Source organism: Danio rerio, chromosome 15, assembly GCF_052040795.2.
Source record: "Danio rerio strain M-AB ecotype USA chromosome 15, GRCz13ab, whole genome shotgun sequence".
NCBI classification, from domain to species: domain Eukaryota; kingdom Metazoa; phylum Chordata; class Actinopteri; order Cypriniformes; family Danionidae; genus Danio; species Danio rerio.
In genome coordinates, this window is record NC_141035.1 from 16,435,782 (window position 1) to 16,460,517 (window position 24,736).

The following is a 24,736-nucleotide window of genomic DNA, read 5'->3' on the forward strand; positions in this document are numbered from 1 at the left end:
AATATATCGAAAGCCGTATAACAATAGATCCATAATATTTATTTTTGGTTTATTAAATATTACTTAACGTTCTAATTTAGATTTTTAGTTTTTTATATATAGTTTACTGTTTTATATAGTTTATTTATGCTTTGTATAATATGCTACATATGCTACCAACATTTTTGTGTACAAAAGTGATTTTGCTGCTTGATCAAGCTACTACGAACTGAATCAACACAATGTTCAATTCACTTAAATTTGTGAACCTAGCCTTTTTGTTTTTTTAAAGTGTACTTTATTTATCTGTGTATTTCGGTCAAGAATTTTAATTCTGTTTAATATAATAGAGCAATACATATTTTATTTCATATATTATATTCAAATAGTTAAAATATCTATTTTGTGTGTGTGCTTAATTTAATTTAGCAAACGACAAGTGTCTAGCATGTGATTTTAGCATTAAAAGTAAAGTTTGTAAAACATAGTGAAGCCCTTGAATGCATTCAGTATGAATATTTTAGTCTAGTCTTATGTCCAGCATGGAAACTCCAACATTATGCAACTTGCTGGTCACTTAAAACAAAACATTCAAATTGAACACTTTTGCCCACAAATTCCCTTAACCCCACGTTAATTATTCCACATAGTTATTTATTATACTGTTATTTAAAAATCCAATACACCTAAAGCACTTTTTAAAGAGCAATCTGTTTAATGAGCTCCTCAGTTCCAGTGCAGAACTCTAGATAGAGATTAACACTGACTGCAGCTCTTCAAGCATTGAGTGCTGGATTGTGTTCATCTCTGTCTGCATTCATGCTTTAATCCTCCAGCAGCAGCAGCAGCAGCACCCCACACACACACACACACACACACACACACACACACACACACACACACACACACACACACACACACACACACACACACACACACACACACACACACACACACACACACACACACACACACACACACACACACACACACACACACACACACACACACACACACACACAGCAGTTTTCCATTGAAATGCTCCTCACTGAGGCATTAATGCAGGTTAAGCAGCAAGTTCACATGCATCTGACAGATGGAGTCTTCTCTAACAGGAGGATCTGTCTTTCATGAGGCAATGGCGATACAAACACCCCAATGCACAAAGCTGAATTACAGAGCGATCTTTGTTTAAAAATTAGAAGAATTTCAGTTGTGGCTGTACCAGAATAGAAAAACAGTGTTTGACAAAATTAAACCAAAGCACTTTGAGAAAAACCCTTTATTTTGTGAAAATCACAGAGATCGGAATGAGAAAACAGCATTGGTTTTAGCATGAAGAAAGATTACAGATATATCTCGAGGCCAAACTCCTGCTGGAGGAAATAAAAATAAAACTATGACATTTCCCCTCCACCCTTAACAACTTCTGCACACTCTTTGTGTTTAGTCTTTTACCAGCTTGATTATGAATACATTATATATATATATATATATATATATATATATATATATATATATATATATATATATATATATATATATATATATATATATATATATATATATATTGCAATATATGTAACTATATAAAATATGCTTAAAAATGACTTTTACTAAGGATTAAGTCAAATGTGACTAAGCAACTCATTTTGGCATTTGCTAATGAGAAAGTTATGGAAGTGTAATCTTGAGAAAAAAATGCAAACACCCAAGATTCCAAAATGTTAGCTGAAATTTCAAGAAAAACAAGTCAAAGTTGTGAGATTTTGTGAAAACTCAGAATACTGAAAAAACTAAATATGATATAAAATCACTTTAAAAGAGAAAAAGCAACAACTCAAAGATCAAAATGTTTCAGTCATCATTATTAGGTAAACAAAAGTTTAAATTGCAGCCTAAATTAAGGTGATAAAATTCTTAATTTCAAAATTTTAAAGTCAGTGTGAGCTGGAAGTTCCTTGGAGATACTTCAGTGTTATTTCAGAAATGAAATATTGGTAGGATGTGTGGTTTTATTTTGCGCACATTTTACTCATAGCAAATAAACGGTAAAGGGGAATGGTTAAGCATATTGTAGCTGAAGTGTCAAACTATCAACAGAGTAGTCGCTTTACTCCAAATGCGTATGCAAATGATCAGACTTTGAACAAACTTTTTTTTAGTGGATTAACACAATTAATACAGATTAATTGTTCACCGAAAGAATGGCAATGTACACTAGAAAAATAAATGATTTCACACAGACTTTAACTCCAACTTTAGAGTAAAGCCTGGCTTGTTTTGGAGGTTCGCTTTGGGTGCGTGAGACATGATTTCGGCCGGCGGAGAGCATGATTTTTTTTTTAGACTCGAGCGAACAGTTTGCGTGGCGCCGCAACTGATTTGAGTTGAGTATGAATCACTTTAAAGAGATTTTGTCTGAAACAGGTATGCCTATACACACATCTTTATCACCCGCATGCGTGATTAGGAAGAACCAGATGACCAGTAATCTTTGGCTAGAAATGGCAACAGCTTTGGGTAAAGAGAAAAGTTATTGTTAAAAAGTTTATAAAAACTTAAGGGATATGTTTGTTAAAACCAAAAAGAGATGCCATGGCAAAAGTGGAGACTCTGGTAGTTTTAATATGTTTTTTCACCATTTATAGCTTTTTCACTGACGTACATATTATAATTTTGAATGTAAAACAATTTAATTGTTACAAAACTAAAATGAAGTCACAAATCATTTCTTTGATAACTGGAAAAGTATGTTTCAACCTGTTGGTTTACAACATACTGATACTCTGTTTTTGTAGGCTTTATTGGTGATAATGGTCAGGAATGTTGGACTATTATTGCCTTTTTAGCATTTCAGTAGAGGACAAACTAACCAGAAAGTAAATGTGTGAATTGTTGAGTGGGTGAAATAAAAAAGGCAGTATCTTTTAGTAAGTGTACTTTTTTTTTTTAATTCTTGCCATCCATCCATCCATCCATCCATCCATCCATCCATCCATCCATCCATACATACATACATACATACATACATAATTTGTAGAGCAACCCTTGTTCTGTTGTTATTAATATTTGAATAAACTTTAAAAGGTAGGACTGTCCGAGATATAAACAAAAGAAAGGGGTGCATCAGCGTTTGATTTTAAAAAATCTTGAATTGTTATAAAAATCTTTATAAACATTAAAATAATTAAAAAAATAATTAGTTAAAAAATCTTGAACGATGTCAATGATATGACGTAGTTCCGGAAACCTTCTACTTCAAGTATAAAAGCCTCGTCCGTTTCCTGAGGATGTGCCCGCACTCAGCGGAGGTGTGCGATGTGGTGCCAGTCGAAAATTTTTTGATGATTAAAAATCGGCTTAGAATTACAGTTTTTCTGTTCATTTTGCCTTGGAACGATAAGTATTAAGGCTAATTTATACTTCTGCGTCGAGTGATCGGAGTGACCCATGGTGCCTGTCTTGCACATTAATACATCTGCATGCTGTTTGTGTTGCTCTGCAATAACACTTCCAAAATGCTAGCTGGCAGTGAGGTTTGTATGTTCCTCTGTGTCGAGTTTCTTTACGGCTGTTTTGTTTTGTCCAAACGCTACAAGTAGCTCAAACTCGCTCATTCAGAGGCAGAAACCGACAGACGTGCACCAACTGCTGGCAGTGTGAACAGAACTTCACGAGTAAACGTAACTATTTTACGTTTTGTCAGTTTAGTGGTAATTTGTTTGAATTTATATAAGCTGTATGAAAACTGAATTGTACGAAAGAGATCATATGAATTCGCCACTAATTCTAAAAGTTATGAATTGCCATGAGATAGTGTTGGATGTTTTGATGGAGGCCAGTAATTTCACAAAAATAAAGTCAAGCCATTCCGTTTTTGCTTTTTACAGTCTAATTTACATAAAAATAACTAATTATGCTGAATGTATGTTGCACATTTTCTTTTTTATTTGCCTCTAATAAAAAGAACGAAAGACTGCAGGCAAAGCTGACTTTGCTAATATGAACAAGTCGACTTTGTTTTTGAAATGTCTCTGATTTGGAGGTTGTTTTAAAAAATATTTAGTTTTGCAACTATTTCAATTTCATAATTAAATCAGCAGAAATAGCCTAAGGATAAGACACCTTTCCTGTATAGTGTCTTCAACCTCATTTTAGTAAAAAAAAAAAAAAAAAAAAAAAAAAAAGTGAGATAGAATTGTGAAATCAAGGTCATAAACTAAATCGAATTATTACATCCCTAATTTAGAGGGGGAATAGAAAAGGTTGACTTTCTCTTGGATTTCTGTATGGTAAAAGGTCAGCATTTTGGAATATGAGCTCAGAATATACTTTTTAGTTTATTTCTATTATTTATTTACATTTTCATTATTTTTTTGTATTAAATATGGCCTATTGTTTGCCATACATAAAAATAATGAGCAACAACATGTCAGCCAATTTCAGCATCAAGTTCTGATAAAACCCTCAATACACAGAACCCATCCTCAAAAAGATGACATTTGCTTTTTGTTCAAACGTCTTATTAAAATTGAGCTGAAACAGCACAAATCTTGAGTCCTTTGCGGAAACAAAGTAATTGTTTCATGTACTTTAATTTGTAAAAAAAATTAAATTAAATTAAATAAAAAAAAAACTAAGTTAACTTAATTCCTTCATGTTGTCCTGACACAAATCGATTGTGTGGAATATTTTTTACAGTGCATAAAGCAACAACTACAGCAGGATTTCTGCAGAATTAAATTTAAAAAAGTTAAATTTAAGACATTTTGAGGACCATTATGTATGAAATTTTTGACTTAACAGGACTAAAAAAGATTTTTTCAAATATCCCAGTTAGAAAGGATTTTCTCTTGCCCTATCAAAAATTGATTATAATTCAATACATTTATTAATACAATAATAATAATTTAATAATATTAAATCTAGGTCAGGTCAGTATCCTCAACAGTAACGAATTGGAGAACTTTTAAACAAATGTAACTAAGGAAAGCTTTTTTTTTTTTTTTTTATAAAAAGTTAAGTTCATGAGATTGGTTTGTTGTGGATTTTATGGGTGTTAATGACCAGATTGGAAAGCTATACATGGACAAAGGAAAATGACACAATATTTCAGTAGATTTAAGACTTTTTTAAGGCCTTAAATTTATCTTTTGAGATTTGAGACTTTTAAGACCCTGCTGATACCCTGTACAGTGAGCAAATGCTAAAGATGCTAGCAGACTGTCAGCTAGAAGTGAGCGGGAACAGGGTGAAAGTGAGTAACATGTAGTAAGTTTCTGGGACAGAAGGTGTGTTTGAAGCCTTTTATGACGGGACAGCAGAAGAGAGACAGCTGGCGCTCAGGCTGAGGCCGTTTATTTACCTCCAGCGGCAGCAAGAGAAAGCGCTCCACAAAAGAGGAGCATGAATGGCCTCTCACTGGGGAAGCCTTCCTAAACTTCTTTATGCAAGAGAGCCATTTAAGCACGCCACTTTTTTGTTTGTTTCACATAGCAGCAGAAGAAGGCTTTGGGGACGTATAATCGAGCACATGACCTTACACACTACAGCTGACGGCAGTAGAGAGAAAGAAAACAAGACACTAAATAACAGTCTGTCAGTTGTGAACAGGAAAAGAGCATTGCTTGGGTTTGGCTGGCTGAAATACTCAAGTGTGCAACAATTACACAACATAAATCTATTGTGATCAAAATGTAGTTGTTTTTTTTTTGTGCTACATGATGTTAAAGTCAGAGATTCTTTGTTTTTATGCTGAACCTTTAAACCTTTTTTTACGAATAAAAAAGAAAAGCCATACAATTACAGTATTGAGTCACTAGTTGCACTACTTTTTTAGTAAGTAACACGTTACATTTCTCTTTCAGAGCTATTTTTTCTTTCTTTTTTTTAATAGAGTTCTGCACACTGTATGACCTACACCTCCATTTACCTTTAATAAACACATTAAACAAAATGATTTAGGATAATGTTATCTGAGAACTTATTGAACCCAGAGCTATACATGCTGTATGTGCAGCAGATTATTGAACGTTTAAGGCAATGTGTTTGCTAGTTGCACAATTTGTCTTAAGTAAAATCATGTCCATTGAGACAATCCCCTACAATTTTCTTCAATGCGTTCAAAATAATAAACACATTCTCTGTGTGATTTATTGTGACTACTAATTTTAGTTCAGCAATTTATTTTCTAAAAGCTAATTAATTAAACTAAAAAGTAACTTGAGTTACGTTTTTTAAAAATGTAACTCAAATATACTTATTTTTTTAAGTAATGCGTTTCTTAACTCTTAAATTTTATTAAGTAACTCAAGTTAATTGTAATGTGTTACCAAACAACACTGTACATGTATACACATAAACTTTTGTATATTTATATGATGTATCTATACACTTTATAATTATTTATTTATTTAATATTTTGTATGTTTTATTTAGATTAAAATACAGAAAAGCTGTAGCAACAAGTAAAATTTGACTAACAAAATATACCCAACTAAAAATAAAATGTATACATACACTTTTATATATATATATATATATATATATATATATATATATATATATATATATATATATATATATATATATATATATATATATATATATATATACATACACACACACACACACACACACACACACACACACACACACCTTACATTTATGAATTTGTTCACAACTTATCCAGTACATTTTTACGCAGTGGATGCCCTTCCAGCCACAACCCATCCCTGGGAAACAACCACACACACATTCACACACACAATCATACACTACGAACAATTTACAATTTAGCTTAACCAATTCACCTGTACCGCATGTCTTTGATATATATATATATATATATATATATATATATATATATATATATATATATATATATATATATATATATATAAATTTTTCAAGTGAAAAAAAAATCTATAAAATGTTAACCCTGATTTCAGAAACAATAGTCAACTTTGCCAAATGTAAACCCAGAAAACAGTGAAAACTTCCAGATGCAAACTAAGAATTAAAGAAATAATGCAAGATTTAATCCTCCATTTATTTGAAGATTTGCAAATTCATCAGGATATTGAGCATTTGATGACAAAAACACGCTCTATACAACACAACTGTACCAAAGACTGTACCAGTAAAGACTAACTTAAGTGCAAGAAGCTTGTACAAGATCATACAAAGGAAACTTTTATGAAAGCATGTTATTGTATTAGGCTCTCATCTGACTGATGAAGACTGCCCTCTTCTGGTAAAATCAAGAATCTGTTTGTTGTCATTGAACTAGCAAACCCAAAAGTTGTTTCTTCAGTATCGACTCGCATCATTCCATACGATTTTCTTTATTTCTCAAGTAATGAATCAGATCTTTAATTACTAAATTATGGCTTTTAAAGATAACCGTGCATACTAACAGTCCCCAATATTGAGAAATAAATTACATTTAGAATAAAAATGCAGGACAAAACTAATTTAAACATTTTTAATATCTTATTCGCCAAAGAGGTATAAAAGTGGCCAAAATAAGTTACGTGACCTGATGTTGTATTGTATTAAAATATTAGGTTATGAAATGTCATGTTAGTGAAAATATATTTCCATGATTGTTACAATAATCCAGTCTGCTCTTGAGGTAGAATTTATGACAATCAATATATTCCCAAATGCATCTGGTGGAGCGAAATATTTAGAGGAATTATGAAACAGTCTCACCAAAATATGACTCGAAACCGCATTATATGAAAAACAAATGTTGTAAACATGTCGAGTATAGGTTCATCTAACTCACATTCACATATAAAAGTTCATTTCTCTTCTTCTCCATCCTACAGTTTCTGAACAACAACCTGGAACTTGCCTATAAAGAGAGAGAGACAGAAAGAGAGAGGGGGAAAAAAGCTTTAAAAACATTTAACCAGTGTATTGGCTTGCCATTTAAAGTATCACTCACATATTTTTGACATAATATAGCCAAAAAAAAATTTACAATTGTACTTGTTTATCAATTTACTATATACATGTATTGTATATAGTAAAGTCATATTAATTAAATGTAAAAAATACACATTTTCCAGGCGCACAAAGTTGAAAGCATCCTAACTTTTCAAAATGCTGCGAGTGCACTGCGAGTCATGTGAACCATCTAGAACCATCCCGAACCATCCAATCAGCTTCACACTTTGTATGGAATATACACATTTCAGTAATAAAGGTAGACTAATTCCCTCAGATAAAGGCAGAGCACCCAAACACTGCAGTGCTTTTTTATGTCCTACATAAAGCTTGTATTAGAGATGCTGCAAGAGTTTGTCATCCTCTAAGAAAATAATTGTTGGTTGCCTAGCAAAAGCAGACAGATGAAAGCGCAAATTGCTCTAAAATTAGTAAAGGAACCGGCTTTTACTGTGTGTTAACACCGAAGCAGATAGAGCATCACAGTTCACCCTGGCGGCCTTGGTGGCAACACTGTCTGCCCTAACAGCTCTGGCAGCAAGAGCGTCAAAATTTGTTACACTGATCTCGTATTTAAAGGGCTGTTGCAGCATATCAGCAAATCCCTTACATCCTCACATAGAAACATACTTTCTAGTGTTGTGGGCCTTTTATCAAATTTATTTAACTATAGAAGATCAAGCTGTTCCATGTGGTGTGGCTTTGCTCCACTTTTTCTATGTGCCTGAAACAGCAATATTGTTTTGTACAGTCATTATAGTTAGCCCGCTTTAACAAAAAACATATATACCATTAATGCACATCAGTAACTCGCCAATAACCTTTTACGTTATGTCCCTGTAAGGAAACATCATAAATAACTGGAAATCCAGCAACTTCAATATTCATCCCTTGTGATCGGAACCAAAGTTTACAGGACTGTGTTCTCAGGAATCTTCTCAAGTGGTGGATATCTACATTCTGATTGCTTGCTGCCAAACCACGTCATAGCTCATTGCTATAGACCAGGGGTCACCAATCTTTTGGAAACTGAGAGCTACTTCTTGGGTATCGTGTAATGTGGAGGGCTACCAGTTTGATACACACTTCCTAATAACAAATTTGCTCAATTATTATTAATAATTAATGATATTCATCTATGTGAAGACACTGATCATGTTAATAATTTCTCACAATAGTTGTCAACAATGATTGGAAACAGATAAATATCAATATGCAACACTTCATTTGTCTGAAATTGTTTTTTAAGTTTTTTAAATATATAATTTAGTCATTTTCAATTTTACACCAATGCAAGTGTGATTTAAAAAGAACAAAAAATATTAGTTGCAGCTTACTGGTATGTGGTGCTATGGTAAGCTAATTTTATAACAGACCCACAAGCAGCTCATGTGATTCTCGCGGGCTACCTGGTGCCCGTGGGCACCATGTTGGTGACCCCTGCTTTAGACCTTTTCCTTTGTTGCTGCATGGAGGGTGCCATAGTAACCAGCGCCTTCTGGCTGAAGACAATTCTTCAGTGCTTAGAACTTCCGTTAAGAATTGTCTTCAGCCAGAGCAGCGTTTCTCAACTGGGTGTCAATACTGTTTTATTGGCTTACAGAGTGTTTTTGTGATGCAGAACTTTAATTTATACAGAAAGACGTGTATTAAAGCCGTGATACTTTTGGCAGATGCGGTGCAAGTGTGAGAGAAAACCGTTCTCCTAATTCAGTGTCTGCCATCAGATCACATGCTGAAATACAGCATCAGTGTTCCTGTCCTGTCCTGTCTGCTGGCTGATTCACATGTTGATTCTAATCAGGAGCCATTTATGTTGCATTTAGTTAGTGTTGTGTTGTGTAGTATTTACCACAGTATGTGTATTTCTGTCATTTCAAAATGCCACTTTATTTTCACTTTGTCCCACATTTTTAATCAATGTGCTATTGGGACAGTACAGGTTACATGTGTGGGTCAAACATTTTGGTTAATTACATTTGTTTGGGTTGGTTATATATTTGAAAGAAAGAGAAAAGTTTGATTTAAGCGATAGCAGGGTTCAATTTACACGGCACAATGCTGTCTGACTACAAGAGTGAAACACCTTGCAGCAGTTGTTTTCCATCCCTTTAGGTTGCATTTCTAAAATAATCGGTCCAGGAGGCGGCGCTGATCAACAGCAGTGTTAGTTCAAAGACGTTAAAAGCAGGTAAAACAGACTAAGCTGTCCGAATGCATTTATATGCATCAGCTGCCAACCGGAAGTTCTTAGCATCCTCCTTCTGTATACACGCAAAGCATGAATAATTTCGCGTTTTAACAAAAAGGTCTATAAAGTTGACATGATTTTAACACTTCTCGAGGCCTACACCGGTGAAAACACACCACGCCTCTCCACACCACTGGCTTCCATTGAAAATGAATAACTTCCAGCTATGTCCAGCTACACTCTCGCCGCTTTCCGTGTGTACGCTCAGTTAGATGCGCTTTTTGAAACAATATGTAAACGGCCACTTAAAGCTGACACAAAAACTAATAGGACGTGCTTCATTGATAAAGTGCACTCAAAAATGAAAATTTGCAATAATTTACTTAACCTCCACTTGTTTGAAACCTATTAGGGTTTCTATCTTCTGTTGAACACAAAGGAAGATATTCTAAAGAATCTTGGGGAACGAAAACAGTGAATACAAAAAATACTATGAAAGGACTATGTATGTCAATGGCTGCTATTTCCCAACATTCTTCAGAGTATCTTGCTAACAAAAGAAAGAAGTTCATTAAAGTTTAGAACCACTTGTGATTGTGAGTAAATGATGAGAAAATGTACATTTTCGAGTGAATTGGTTAAATACATATTAGCATCATAGATTTGTTCATTATGTTTTGTACTCACAGTTCACTTAAAGGGACAGTTCACCTGAAAATGAACATTTACTCATTACTTACTCACCCTCAAGTGCTTCCAAACCTTATTGAGTGTCTTTATTCTGTTAAACACTAAAGCAGATATTTAGAAGAAAGCTGAAAACCTGTAACCATTAACTTCCATAGTCTTTGTTATTTGTACTATGGAAGTCAATGGTTACAGCTGTCATCAAAGTAGCTTCTTTTGTCTTCAACCTCACAAAAGAAACTCAAACGGGTTTGTAACAAATAACAGAAGTGATTAAATAATAACAGAATTTTCATTTATAGGTGAACTATCCCTTAATGCCGGAACGCTGGGTTATTTCAATATGCATATTGGTGCTATCGCTGATTTTAAGACTGGTGTAAAACATACATGATGGCATTAGAGAAACCTCAGCAGTGACCACACTCTCCAGACCCAGGTTAGAAAGAGCTCCTCGAATCATCCCGCAGGAAAAGGCCAAATACTGCAGACAGCACACAAATACACAACCATCAAGAGTGCATTTCTCAAAGTGGAATGAAATATTTGATTTAATATAAATAATACATAGAAATGATACTTACTTTAGGGGCCTCTTCAAGGTATTGCTTTCCACTGGAAAACTGAGTGAGTAGTGCAAACTTATTATCCTGCAAGACGTATGTGCCCTAGAGCAAAGACATTACAGTCATATTAAAATGTGTTGCAAATTAAACAATTATTGAGTAAAAAAAATAACTGCCTTCATTTAATAACACTCAAACGATTTTAAACATTTATGAGTTACACATTGGAAAATATTAAAGAATGTTCAACAAAACTAGAAATTGACTTTTATATTAGAAGAAAAAAATGCTTTTTTACAACATTCCTCAGAATATAATTTTGTGTTTAGTAGAGAAAAAAAAACTCCGTTTCGAAACCGGTAAACGATGATAGAACCTTCATGTTTGTGTGAACTCTTCATTTACAATACACTAAGCTGCATCATATTTACTAAGCAAAATGTATTCTTACTTCTTTTGGACTGCTGATTTCAACAATTGTGTTGTTTTGCTTAATTATGTACATTATTTATCTATTATGCATTGTTATGCACTTGAGAACCATTTGTAAAATGATGAAAGTATGTTTTATCATGTAAAACATTAAACATGACAAAACATAATGTAACAAATGAAAAATAGATAAATATTCCTAAAAAAAAATTTGTTAAAGTATCAGCTGATTTTCATGTGCAATGTCTTATACAAAACATTTTTCAGATTTTATGCAAAATGACATCTGATGTTTTAAAACATCCAAAACGTGACAGAAAGTATTTGACTTTTTCTCTTTTTTTGGCTGATTCATTCATTTAAAAAAAAATGTGTTACTTCCTTGGCAGTAAACATTCTTGAACATTCTTTGAACATTCCTTGAATACAGATTGTAAGTTGATTATTTGATTATTATCAAATGATTAATTTTCATTCAATCATTTATTTTTTGTGAAAAAATATATACGTGATAGAAGGTTTTATTATTATTTGTGAACTTCATCAAATGAGGTAGTAGTTGTCTCTATTCTTCTTATAAAGATAGTACTGAACATTGAGACCTGATGGTTGGTCCTCAAGTTGTCGATTTGTTTTTTGAAGATAGTGCTCCAGAAGTCTTTACATACGAACTTCATTATGTCCAAGTCATCTTTGAAAGTGGGGCAGTCTTTTGTAAACCTTTTGAAAAACATGAGCAGAGTCATGGCATTGTTAGATTCAAACGGAAGCTTGTGTGCTATCCTCTAATAATAAAACATAACAGTGACTTATTTGCTCACAAAACGGAGTTCTTTAGCCCCCCTTTGATTATTTTCTTATTTGGGTTTTCTTTCTGGCTAGAATAAAAGGTTTTAATTTTAAAAAAAACATTTTAAGGTCAAAATTATTAGCCCCTTTAAACTATATTTTATATTTTATATTTTTTTTTTCGATAGTCTTCAGAACAAACCATCGTTATACAATAATTTGCTTAATTACCCTAATCTGCCTTGTTAACCTAATTAACCCAGTTAAGCCTTTAAAAACCCTTTAAGCTGTATAGAAGTGTCTTGAAAATTATCTAGTTAAATATTATTGACTTTCATCATATCAAAGATAAAATAAAACTATTATGTTAAGAAATGTGTTAAAAAAAAAAAGTGTTCTCTCTGTTAAACAGAAATTGGTGGGAAAAATAAACAATTGAGCTAATAATTCAGACTTCAACTGTGTGTGTGTGTGTGTGTGTGTGTGTGTGTGTGTGTGTGTGTGTGTGTGTGTGTGTGTGTATATATGTTATGTGGAAATAAATATTCGTAATATGGGTACAATAATATCTGATCCATCGTCATTGACAGTGACAAATACAGTCATGTAAAAAAATAGAAAAAAGAAAAAACATTTATTCTGACCTCTGTAAAATTTATAAAAGAAAAAGGGGCCATCTTGCTGATAAATAGGTCAAATCTAGTGGTTTTGGAAAATATAAAAAATAAAAAATACTGGCAAAATATAAAGATTTTAAATAAGTGTTTGGGGCTCCACTGTGATCCTTAAATTTATCATCAAATGACTCTTGCTGTATTTATGCCTGAAAAGAATTTTTGGTTCATATTCATTGTTACAGATTCTAAGATATCATGCATAAATGTTAATGTAGAAGTAAAAAAAAAAAAGAATTGTTACTTAAAGAAAATATATATTTTTTAAGAAGGGTAAAACGAAATTGCGTTGGATAAATTGTTTTAAATATTGGAGAGGAAACAGGTTTATAAACTGTGACATAAAAGACTTATACTTCAGTGCATGTATAAACAACATGTAAAACTCACAATACCTTTCAATAAGTCCTTGTCCAACTCTGAAGCCCATCAACTCTAGAGTAGAAACACACGTCACTCGCTCCTGAAGAAAGCAAATCCCAGTATGAATGACACAAGTAAACAAGACAACATGACATAATTATTAAAGAAAAGAAAACATGGTACCTTATCAATGTCATCACGGGTCGCCTGCTCTTTGTAAACATGAGCAACAATCTCCATGTGGAGGAACTCAAACAGAGCGTCATCTGCCATACCTGAAAGACAACATCCACAGGAAGATCCTCAAACATCTGTAAAGGCTCACACTGAAGATCAGACATTTTAAAACCAACTGCATCTTTTATTTCTATCTCTCACTATGTTTACTGAAGAAATGACAGTTGTTGCTTCATAATGTCACAATATTTGAATAAGCATTTAAATGCATACAGGAATAAATATAGATTTAATTAAACTAGGAGCAGAATAGAAAAGCATAATAAAAACAAAATATTCTTTACACGTATTCGTTTATTCATATATTCAATTGTGTCTATTCCTGAACATATGAAGCTGGGTCTTTCCATGCCAATGCTAGAAGAGCTGTGCAATTGTGTCTTCACTGTAACGTTTTGTTTAAACAATAATTAAATCACTCTTTTCATTTAAAGACTACATTGAAAATAAATAACTGATACGTAACGCTAAAAACTCACAGCACATAAATGTGCATCTGTAGAACTGTTGACTTTTGCTCAAACAGATCAGCTAATGCTATTCTGCACATCTATCGATATTTAACGATACTCGCTCAATTAGTTGGCCGTAAATATGATGTGGCGTCAGCGTAAACACGTTTTAAATTACTTACTGCGTGCACGTATCTTCAGGTGTGGAATAAAAATACATTTATAAAGAACCAAACACTTGTCCGTCTTCAGTTCTCCTGCTGTAGAGCCGATTCTGACAACCAATACTGCCACCTGCTGTAGTGGAGGAAAACGCGGGAATATCTGACGCTTTCATTTTTCTTCCCTCAAATTACACATTATTTTTATGATAATTCACAAAATTACCATTTAAGTACTTGAGTCTTTACTGTGTTAAACGGATGCAACCTTGACAGGACTTCTTTTAAAAGTATTAAAGAAAATACTACTGTCTCTTTAAACAGTAGCATCAATAGGCTACATAACATTTGCTAGTTAACAAAAATATCCTTACAAAATATTAAATGTGGTACATTTAGAAATTTTGTAAATATGTCTAGCTTGTAACTGAAAGCTTTTTCATAAGTGGAAATTAAATTACCGGTTCTTTCCACCATTAAACTTTGGCCTGGTATCAAGTTTTTAGTGCCTAAGAATTAATTAATTCATTTTCTTTTCGGCTTAGTCCCTTTATTAATCCAGGGTCGCCACAGCGGAATGAACGGCCAACTTATCCAGCACGTTTTGACGCAGCGAATGCCCTTCCAGCCGCAACCCATCTCTGGGAAACCTAATAACTTTATTTTAAAATCCTTCATAAATACTATTCCAGTAATTCTTTATTATCTAAATTTAATATAAACAACTCATCGCAATGCACATTATGTTCTAATCTGGAAAAAAAGTGCATTTATTTTTAGAATGCAATTTTGTAGAATAATTTTGGACAGAAATATCTTGGCTTGTCATCTCAGCTTACAAAAAAACTTTTTGATTTTTTATTAATTCTTTCATTTTCTTTTCGGCTTAGTCCCTTTATTAATATGGGGTCGCCACAGCGGAATGAACCGCCAACTTATCCAGCATATGTTTTTACGTAGCGGATGCCCTTCCAGCTGCAACCCATCACAGGGAAACATTCATACACACTCCTTCACACTTATACACTACGGACAATTTAGCCTACCCCATTCACCTATAGCGCATGTCTTTGGACTGTGGGAGAAACCGGAGCACCTGGAGAAAACCCACGCAAATGCAGGTAGAACATGCAAACTCCACACAGAAACATCAACTGACCCAGCCGAGGCTCGAACCAGCGACCTTCTTGCTGTGAGGCGACAGCATTACCTACTGCGTCACCTCTTTTTTTATTTTGTGACAACCTAATTTTTTTGGAGGGGGAAATTGACGACACATTTTAAATTGTAAGGAGCTGGACAATGTGTTTACATTTTTTACTTTTTGTGGCCTACAAATGAAGGTAGAGTTATTCAGTGTTTGCCTAATTTTAAAACATTTTGTATTGACTTAAAACTTTGTAACACTCTCAAATTCTAGTATAGTTTAAGATATTTATGTTTTATTTTTTCATACGTATTTATATATTTTTATTTTCTTTAAATATTTGTTTTCTTTCATGTATTGTTTTTTTTTCCTTAGCTTTTGTAACGTGTGTTATTAGTTGTACAATGAATATGTATCATTTGTATTCAGGTTACACAATATTAGCACAAATCAATGATTTATGTGTTCCCTGTTAGTAATGTTAATTAAAAAAAATTAAATCCTTACAAAAATTTGCCTACTAGATTTATTATATTAGAATGGTAGAAAACGCCTTTTTGCCTCACTGATTACATACCTGATGTTTAAGTACAAATACCTAGCTTAAACCATGGTAAGTGTAGCAAAAATAATGGTGAATTTATGGTTGGTTACCATATTTTTATTTTAGTTTTTAAATTGTTACTGTTATATTATTTACATGTATGTTTCTATTATTTTTTGTAGTGAAGCCATTGCTAATTTTCATATGATTATCTAGCTAGCTAGCTAGCTCATTTGATGGATGGTCAAGTGAGAGAGACATACAAATAGATAAATTACAAACATAATCCATACATTAATAGTATAAGTTGCTGATATGATTACAAGTGTATTTTCCTTTTACTAGCTGTGTTTTGGCTTGACTCTTAAACTAACATTTTGATAGAGTACCCATATTGAACATAAAAATAGATTCTCAGTACCCCATATATGAGAAAGAATTAGTGCTGTTACCCGAAATGTTTGCATGTATAAAAACAGTATGACATCACACATCAGTGAAATATTACTTTATAATAAGAGGCAAGCAGTTATTGAAATTAACAGTTTATACTAAATCACATACGAGTTGAGATTAGATGATGAAATTGATGACGACACACAGCCTTTCATTAAAATCAGCCTTGAGGTGTGTCCCAAATCTGACTGGAAGAAGCTCATACTTTTACACATCTTTAAGCTTACCAGCGACCTTTTCTCAGATAATGCTAGATGATTACGGACATAAATCTACCTTGGTCCAAACTGTGATTTCAAATCAGTCACTGCTGAATGACTTACCATCTAAAATACACATCAAGTGTTAGTTCGCAAACAACCCAGACTAAATAAATAATAACAATGAGTCTATTGTTCTAGTTCTCCAAAGTGTTACTGATTAAAACATCAGAGCACCAAATACTTTCCTATGAAACTGAAAGAAAAACACGTATTCTGCTGATGTTTCAGATATTGCACTCCTGAAACATCTACATGACAAAAGAGTTCCTATCAAATGCATAACAACCCAAGCACTCAATCATGCTTACACAGTCCATTCTGCACAATAGCGTTCTTGGTTAAAGATGAAATCTCTAAAGAAGGTGGACTAGAGGCGTTTTTGTTGCGCTCTTCCATGGTTTGAGAAATCTCATTTTCAATTGTCGGTTCAGAAGTAGACCTTTTGTGGACTTCCAGGACTGAAACCTTCCAAGGAGCATCTGTTGGTTCGGTTTTGGGCAAAATAAACGTGGGACATGATTCAAGAGTCTGCGTTTGAGCTTCATGCACGGTCAGACTGACTGAGGAGTCCATCTCTGGGGTTTTCACCTTGGGCTGGTGGTTCCTGGTGAAATTGGAGAGCTGCTCCAGTACCTGGATCTGGCGGTCCATCATTCCCAGCATGCTGCAGTGGAAGGCCCTCTGCTCGGCTAGCTGCTCTCCAAGCCGGTGGTTCAGGATAGTCAGTTGCTGGAGGATAAGACTGCTGGTCTCCTCAGAAGTTCCTGCCAGAGTAAAATGAGAAACAAGCAAGTAAGCAGTGTTGGGTGAGTAACTTCAAAAAAGTAATTTATGAATTATTACCTTCAAATTGTACTTAAATTACTTTCTAATTAATTGGTCTGTAAAGTAACTTAATTATTTAATAAGTAATTTAATTTCTTGACTCAATACTACTTAAAATTCTTACTACTTTCTAAAAGTTTGATGGCCTTTTAGGTTACTTTTTTTAAATGAACAGGACATTTTAAACATATTTACGTAGAAATTAAATGTATTAAAAAAATAATGACCATATTGGCCAGACTGGTTCAAGTTGATAGAAAGACAACAGTAACTCAAATAACCACTCATTACAACTGAGGTATGCAGAGGATACATCAAACCTTGAGGCGGATGGGCTACAGAAACAGAAGACCACACCGGGTGCCGCTCCTGTCAGCTAAGAACAGGAAACTGAGGCTACAATTCGCACAGGCTCACCAAAATTGGACAGTAAAAGATTGGAAAAACGTTGCCTGGTCTGATGGGTCTTGACTTCTGCTGCAACATTTGTATGGTAGGGTCAGATTTTGGTGTCAACAACATGAAAGCATGGATCCATCCTGCCTTGTATCAACAGTTCAGGCTGGTGGTGGTGTAATGGTGTGGGGGATATTTTCTTGGCACACTTTGGGCCCATTAGTACCAATTAAGCATCATGTCAACGCCGCAACCAACCTGAGTATTTTTGCTGACCATGTCCATCCCACATTGTATCCATCTTCTGATGGCTACTTCCAGCAGGATAGAGTGCCATGTAATAAAGCGCAAATCATCTCAGACTGGTTTCTTGGACATGACAATAAGTTCACTGTACTCAACCAGCCTCCACAATCACCAGGGGCCTCATGTACGAAGACTTGCGTGGAAATCTTACTAAAACATTGCGTACGCACAAAGCTGTAAATGTGCGTACGCAGAAAAAAATTCAGATGTATGAAACACTGCATACGCCGAATCTCACGCATATTCTTTTGTACATCCGAATGAACGTGAAACTGAGCGCAACATGCACGAGCACAAAACCCCTCCCTGCCTCCTCCCCCGTATGAATATGCTAATGACTATGCTAATGGAAAACCCAACGAAAAAGCAACGGCAAAAGCAAGAAAAAGAAAAACTTTGAACAGAATGTGAATTGGAGGTGCTCCTTTCGGAGGTAGACCGGAGAAAAGCGGTGTTATTTCCAAGTTTGTTCTCCGAAATTAACAACAAAAGAAAAAAATAGAGTGGGAGAGTTTAGCTGATGCGGTTAACACAGTTGGGTCTGAACATCGCACTGAGTGCATTAAAGATAGAAATAGTGTGGTTTATATCTGTAAAATGTTGCAGCAGTCCTAGCAGTCTCAGTGGCGCACCTTGTAAGACGCATGTGATCATGAATTGATTTGTTCGAGTATGAACTCGGCTCGAATCCAGCGTCTGATGAACTCTTTCTTGTTTTTTCCCCTGCTACATATCAGATTTTGCCAACTATTTATCACGAGAAAGACAAGTAGGAATCATCAATAAGTTCATATCAATAAGCATCATACAGGGATTAAAGTGAAAAAAATTCTTGTGACTGAACTTTTTTCAGGCCAAGCCATATTCCTAAAACCAAAATTTTATTTAAATAGCCGAGACCAATAGCGTTTTAAGGGGAGATTAAACCGCTTTAATGTTGCCAGTTTGCATATTTTAAAAGCTATCTTTGAAAAATATATAACTTGACAAATAATCAACCATCTACCACACATCTTTTCAGTGCATGTTTTTATTTATCTTATAACACCAAATGTTTGGTGAAACTCATATTAACAGAAAAAAAGTAATAGCACCACCATTAAATTCAAAATAGAGCTTTTTCAAAAAGTGTTTTTTTCAGTGCATATTTTTATTTATCTTATAACACCAAACAATGTTTTGTGAAACTCCTAATAATGAACAGAAAAAAAGTAATAGCATCACCATTAAATTCCAAAAAGTGCTTTTTCAAAAAGTGTATTTTCAGTGCATGTTTTATGTATCTTATAACACCAAACAATGTTTTGTGAAACTCCTAATAATGAACAGAAAAAAAGTAATAGCATCACCATTAAATTCCAAAAAGTGCTTTTTCAAAAAGTGTATTTTCAGTGCATGTTTTATGTATCTTATAACACCAAACAATGTTTTGTGAAACTATTAATAATTAACAGCAAAAAAAAAGTAACAGCACCACCACTAAATTCCAAAAAGTGCTTTTCTTGTCCAAATGCCTCTAGAGTGCTTTTCACTTTTTCTGCTTTTTGGCTGTAAAACCATATTCCTGAAGCTTGGCTACACCTGAAACCCGTTTTAGTGTTTGACTAGCTACATGTGCAGGAGTGGCTCCAGGAGAGGTGGAGGAGGTGGAGGCTGTAGCAGCAGATTTACCTTTAACTCCAGCAGTGGAGGAGGTGGAGGCTGTAGCAGCAGATTTACCTTTAACTCCAGCAGTGGAGGAGGTGGAGGCTGTAGCAGCAGATTTACCTTTAACTCCAGCAGTGGAGGAGGTGGAGGCTGTAGCAGCAGATTTACCTTTAACTCCAGCAGTGGAGGAGGTGGAGGCTGTAGCAGCAGATTTACCTTTAACTCCAGCAGTGGAGGAGGTGGAGGCTGTAGCAGCAGATTTACCTTTAACTCCAGCAGTGGAGGAGGTGGAGGCTGTAGCAGCAGATTTACCTTTAACTTCAGCAGTGGAGGAGGTGGAGGCTGTAGCAGCAGATTTACCTTTAACTCCAGCAGTGGAGGAGGTGGAGGCTGTAGCAGCAGCTATTCGTTTAACTCCCAGGGTGGAAGAGGTGGGGGCTTTAGCACAAACATAAGAGGTGGAACCTTTCTTTACTTTTCTAACCCTAACTTCTGAGAGAACCTTCACAGCTTCCCTCAGTTTCCTTTCCTTTTGATTGTCAAGGTTCACCTTCTTTTTCTTCAGATGATTTTGGTATGTCTCATAAGAAGACAGGCAAAATCTCCTTAATGCAGGGGTAATTTGCATTTTAGATGCAGTTTTGCCCATTACCTTCATGTTGGACTTGAGAATGGCTAAACCTTCATAAGTCTCAATGTTCAGCCTAACCCTGTCTTTCTCAATTATATCATCCATCATGTTAAATGATCCTTCTACAAGAGGGCCAGTGAACAATGACAGAAGAGCCTTTACCAACTTCCCTAAGATGGGGAACCTCGTTCCTCCTCCTGTCATCTTCATGGCAAAAATCTTACTCCACCAGTCAACATCGATTCGTGCATTGTTCTCCTCAAAGCATTTGGCCTGTGCTCCTAGATCTGTATTAATCTGGTAGGCTCGAACCTCTTCATCCAGTTGACCCAACTCTTCTGACTTCACAGCATTTGGCAAGGCCTTGGCCAAGGTGTTGAATGCACCTTGGACTGATTCGTGGAGAATCAATGATGGTGTCAACGCAGATAAAGAGGTGATGATGATGTTGTTGAGGGGCAGGTTTTTCAGGAGGAATGTTGCTGCCTTTATGTAGCCTTCTCTGAGAGAACTGTAGAGCTTCTGCACCCAGGGCTTCTTTTCCACTCTAGCCTTGTTTAAGGCAAAGAAGCTGAATCTTCCCACAGACAACCTTTTGTCAGTGTACTGCAGGTCTCTCTGGTGAACATTAAGCTTCAACAAGCCATTTGCACTCAAAGGGATAGTTTCAGGCTTCATAAATTTGGAGAGAAGTTCCCTAACCAGCAGTAGCATTTCAGCATGCAGCACATGAATCATGGGCTTTTCATGTTGCAACTTCTTCAGGAACACCTGGAAAGTTGGAAGTACACCTAAAAATCACAATAGAACCAGATTAGAAATGGGTCTGTATATTTTATTCATTGATTAATTATCACATTCATAGCAATGTAACATACTCTTCTTAGAACATTACAACCCTTTAATATTATTTTCTAGATTTGTTATTTCCATTTGTATTATTCAATTGTCTAGTTTAAATTACATCAGTCCTGACATGTTTTAAATCTGGTTAATAAGTCCGTAACTTTGTTTTTGAAAACTGCTGTATAAATAGTTTATTATTAGTAGTAGTAGTATTAACCAAAGTGATCTGATTAACAGTGATCTAAAAACTATTTATAGTTAACTCAGATTCCATTCAAGGATTCCAAGAAAAATAAGCATATAATAAATATAGCAATAAAGGGATTTCAATAAATAAGAAATCTCTGTACTTTTCTTAACACTTAAAGTGAATAAAAAGTGAACATACCTCGATACAAATCAATAATGGTTGTGAGCTTGTCGAACTCGGAAAAAAGCATACAGATGCGTGTCTTTCGTTTTTTGTTGACATCACTTCCTATCCTCGCAGATTTTGCTATTTGCTGTTGCAGACATATTATCCTGGCCTTCTCATCAGATGTAACTGCATGCTTATCAAGAAGCTGGTTCAGGAGCCATCTGCATCACAAAATTATAATATACAAATAAGGATTAAGGAGAAAAAATAGACAATGCTATTTCTAATTGCCAATACTTCAACAGTCATGACATAATTTTTGAGTTTACAGGTCAAGACTCATCCTTTTTTCTATATAAAGATTATTTAATAATTTGATAGCATCTGGAATAAAGCTGAGCTTCACTGTTCTAACATATTTAACCCTTTGAGTCACTGTATCTATAACTTTATATACATAACCTGATTGATCACTGAGGCATCGCCACCCCTTGGTTTAGATTTGTTATGTAAAAAAATCCAGTAAATGTCTGCATCTTTAAATATTATTAATAACAAAAAAGTGAGTGTGTATATATATATATATGTGTGTGTGTGTGTGTGTGTGTGTGTTTATTTATATTACTTTTTTAGGACCAAATGTCCCCTCATGGATAGTAATACCGGGGATTTTTGATGTTGTGGGGCCCTTTTTGTGGGCCCCACGTGGGAAATAAAAGGGGAAGGGGATAGAATATACAGTTTAAACAGTAAAAAATACATTATGCCTATGGAAGGGCCCCACAAAGATATCACCATAGACCTGTGCGTGTGTGTGTTTTATTAAAGATCCAAAAAAAGCCTACTAGTACAGAAATAAGATGATACAAAAATAGAAGTACCTGTGTTTGTGTTGATCATGAGAAGACAGGACGCTGTAGAAGTGCACGGTCAATGGATCCATAAGGTCCCGTATTCTGTTGCACACATCTAACATTTGCAGGAACCTGCTGCTGATGGGACGTATTAGGCTCTTATTCTCCAAATGAAGTAAGGACTGGAACTCAGAAAAAATTTCTTTCTGTTTGGGTGATTTTTCAATGTCATAGTATACATCAGAGCAAAATTGTTCCACAAATCCCTGGAAAGTATTTAAAAGGGCCTTGGCTGCATTCGAGACCATATGGACAGTGTCTCCGCTGACATCCAGCAGTGATGGATTTTCTCTTCTGACTAGTGTCTCTACTCCAGACTTTTTCCCTCTCATCACACTGCAGTTATCCAACAGTATACCAACAACCTGATTCCAGTTCAGGCTATATGACTGGAGAATATCTGTCAATGTGTTTGTGATTGATAAGGCATCTGCGATATTCAGTTTCCTCGAGGCTAGATGCTGGGTTGCCACTTTTCCCACATCTTCATCATAGTACCGAACAAGAACATTCAGAATCCTGTCCATGTTTCCATCTGTTGCCTCATCTACATTTAATGAGAACATCTTCGTTTTCAGCTTAGATGACAATTCGGACTTCCAATAAGCAGCAATACCATGTGTGCACAAGTAGGAGGCATGTGCATTAGACATTGACAATCTTGAAAGTGCACTCTTGTCTTTGACAACTGACTGCATCAAATTAACTAGCGGTTGTGAGATTGTGAACGACAGGTCATGCTCCGCTATGAAAGAACATACGCGCACTTTTACATCGCACACACGGTCGGCCATAGATGCATGAATCTCCGTTGTGGTACTTGTCGCACCAGGCAGGGAGCAAGTGTACTGTAGAGCACGAACGGCGGCATTGTGACTGGCTTCTGACTGATGGCGAGCTAGCACTTTTTTGCCATTACTGCCATATTGAAGTTTCCTGTGGCATACTGTGCAAAGACACGTACCTGGTTGTTTAATTTTTTTTGCCCACGAACTAAAAGGCTTGCCATTCTCCCCAATTTCGCTAAGCCAAGCCCATCTCCATTTATTTTTTACACTTTTTTCGATCTCCGAAACATCGGAGCCTTCCTGCATTATAAATGGGTCCATGCTATCTTAAATATAAATAACTTACCTCAGCCGTAGCCTGACATGTACTTCTCTGAAACTATACCAAAACCCGGAGTGGATCCATAGCGGAGTGATGCTAAAACGCTTAGAGTGGAGAGAGGAACGTGCATTTGCTCCACCCCAGGCTTTGATCACAAAATTTTTTTCCTCCTCAGCAGGCTGAATACACTTCTTTTCTTAATTTAAGACCTATTCAAACTAAAATTAAGACATTTATTACACTATTTGAGAAATGCCTATATTTACAGCATTAAAATTAGGAAAAGAGCATGAAAAAAAATTAAGAACAAGCGGAACACTGTAATTGACGGAAATCCGTCAATGACTCGCTCCAATTGACGGAAATCCGTCGTAACGACGGAGAACTTTAATCCCTGATCATATTTTATTTGCACATTTATTGAATGGAAATGTTTCTGATTCACGCATGCAAATTCATCTTCAGATAGTGTCTTTATAGCAATGTGCGTGCGGTAGATAGCTCAGATTACATTGGGAAAACAGGCGACTGCTGCAAATTGTGCTTTAATGTTTAGCTGGTCAAATGTATGATATGGAAACCTTATATACCTGCTGAACTCGTCTCATACAGCTGCCATTGCAAGGTTTAGACACTTTGTAGAGAGGAATTTAACACAACTGCCTCTAGGAGTCGCCAATGGAAATAAAACAGACACGCACAAAAAATGTGCATACGCCAGCCATAAAGCTGCCGTGAAGCTGCGCACATTCCCACGTTCAGTTCATCGTTAGTAAATCCAAACGTGAGCGATTCTGAGCGTG

At 35.1% G+C, this 24,736-nt stretch overlaps 3 protein-coding genes across 16 annotated transcripts in view; all 3 read right to left on the reverse strand.

Moving 5' to 3' along the window:
- Positions 1–7,014: 7,014 nt before the first annotated feature.
- On the reverse strand, positions 7,015–14,625 carry trappc6bl (trafficking protein particle complex subunit 6B, like). Of its 6 annotated transcripts, none has more exons than XR_015508422.1 (7): positions 14,512–14,625; positions 13,824–13,915; positions 13,673–13,740; positions 12,417–12,534; positions 11,401–11,484; positions 9,390–11,300; positions 7,015–8,935 (listed from the first exon to the last, which is right to left on the reverse strand). XR_015508422.1 is itself a non-coding variant. In XM_087282569.1 (7 exons), exons 1-7 carry the CDS (start codon positions 14,361–14,363, stop codon positions 7,812–7,814), a joined length of 495 nt encoding a protein of 164 aa, XP_087138695.1. In that variant the 5' UTR covers positions 14,364–14,625; the 3' UTR covers positions 7,015–7,811.
- Positions 14,626–16,343: 1,718 nt separating this feature from the next.
- The window catches only part of si:ch211-116o3.5, a 135,890-nt gene continuing 127,497 nt past the window's right edge, over positions 16,344–24,736 (reverse strand). For 3 of the 4 annotated variants that reach the window (XM_087282453.1, XM_087282452.1, XM_087282451.1), the window contains one exon: positions 16,675–17,664. In XM_087282453.1, coding sequence (XP_087138579.1) covers positions 17,195–17,664 — 470 coding nt within the window. In that variant the 3' untranslated portion in view covers positions 16,675–17,194. 4 annotated transcript variants of the gene reach the window in all.
- LOC147840546 (uncharacterized) lies at positions 19,236–24,009 on the reverse strand. Of its 6 annotated transcripts, XR_015509139.1 has the most exons (6): positions 23,958–24,009; positions 22,791–23,769; positions 21,940–22,130; positions 20,147–21,496; positions 19,741–20,098; positions 19,236–19,617 (listed from the first exon to the last, which is right to left on the reverse strand). XR_015509139.1 is itself a non-coding variant. In XM_087283767.1 (5 exons), exons 2-5 carry the CDS (start codon positions 23,615–23,617, stop codon positions 19,956–19,958), a joined length of 2,511 nt encoding a protein of 836 aa, XP_087139893.1. In that variant the 5' UTR covers positions 23,618–23,769; positions 23,958–24,009; the 3' UTR covers positions 19,572–19,955. The 6 variants fall into 6 exon arrangements, 4 of the variants coding, with proteins under 4 accessions (XP_087139892.1, XP_087139890.1, XP_087139893.1 ...); XR_015509138.1 differs by having other exon boundaries at positions 22,791–24,009; XM_087283767.1 differs by having other exon boundaries at positions 19,572–20,098.

Excerpts from the sequence above, each read along its gene's own strand:
- trappc6bl (XM_087282569.1), bottom strand. Across the intron at positions 11,485-12,416 it reads ACTTGAGGACCAACCATCAG|GGCACATACGTCTTGCAGGA; the intron begins GTCTCAATGTTC and ends TCTTTGCTCTAG. Across the intron at positions 7,844-11,206 it reads GGTTTCTCTAATGCCATCAT|GCAAGTTCCAGGTTGTTGTT; the intron begins GTATGTTTTACA and ends CTCTCTTTATAG.
- LOC147840546 (XM_087283764.1), bottom strand. The coding sequence starts at position 23,932 with ATGGACCCATTTATAATGCAGGAAGGCTCCGATGTTTCGGAGATCGAA. Across the intron at positions 22,131-22,790 it reads CATGATCAACACAAACACAG|ATGGCTCCTGAACCAGCTTC; the intron begins GTACTTCTATTT and ends TTTGTGATGCAG. Across the intron at positions 21,497-21,939 it reads CATTATTGATTTGTATCGAG|GTGTACTTCCAACTTTCCAG; the intron begins GTATGTTCACTT and ends TGTGATTTTTAG.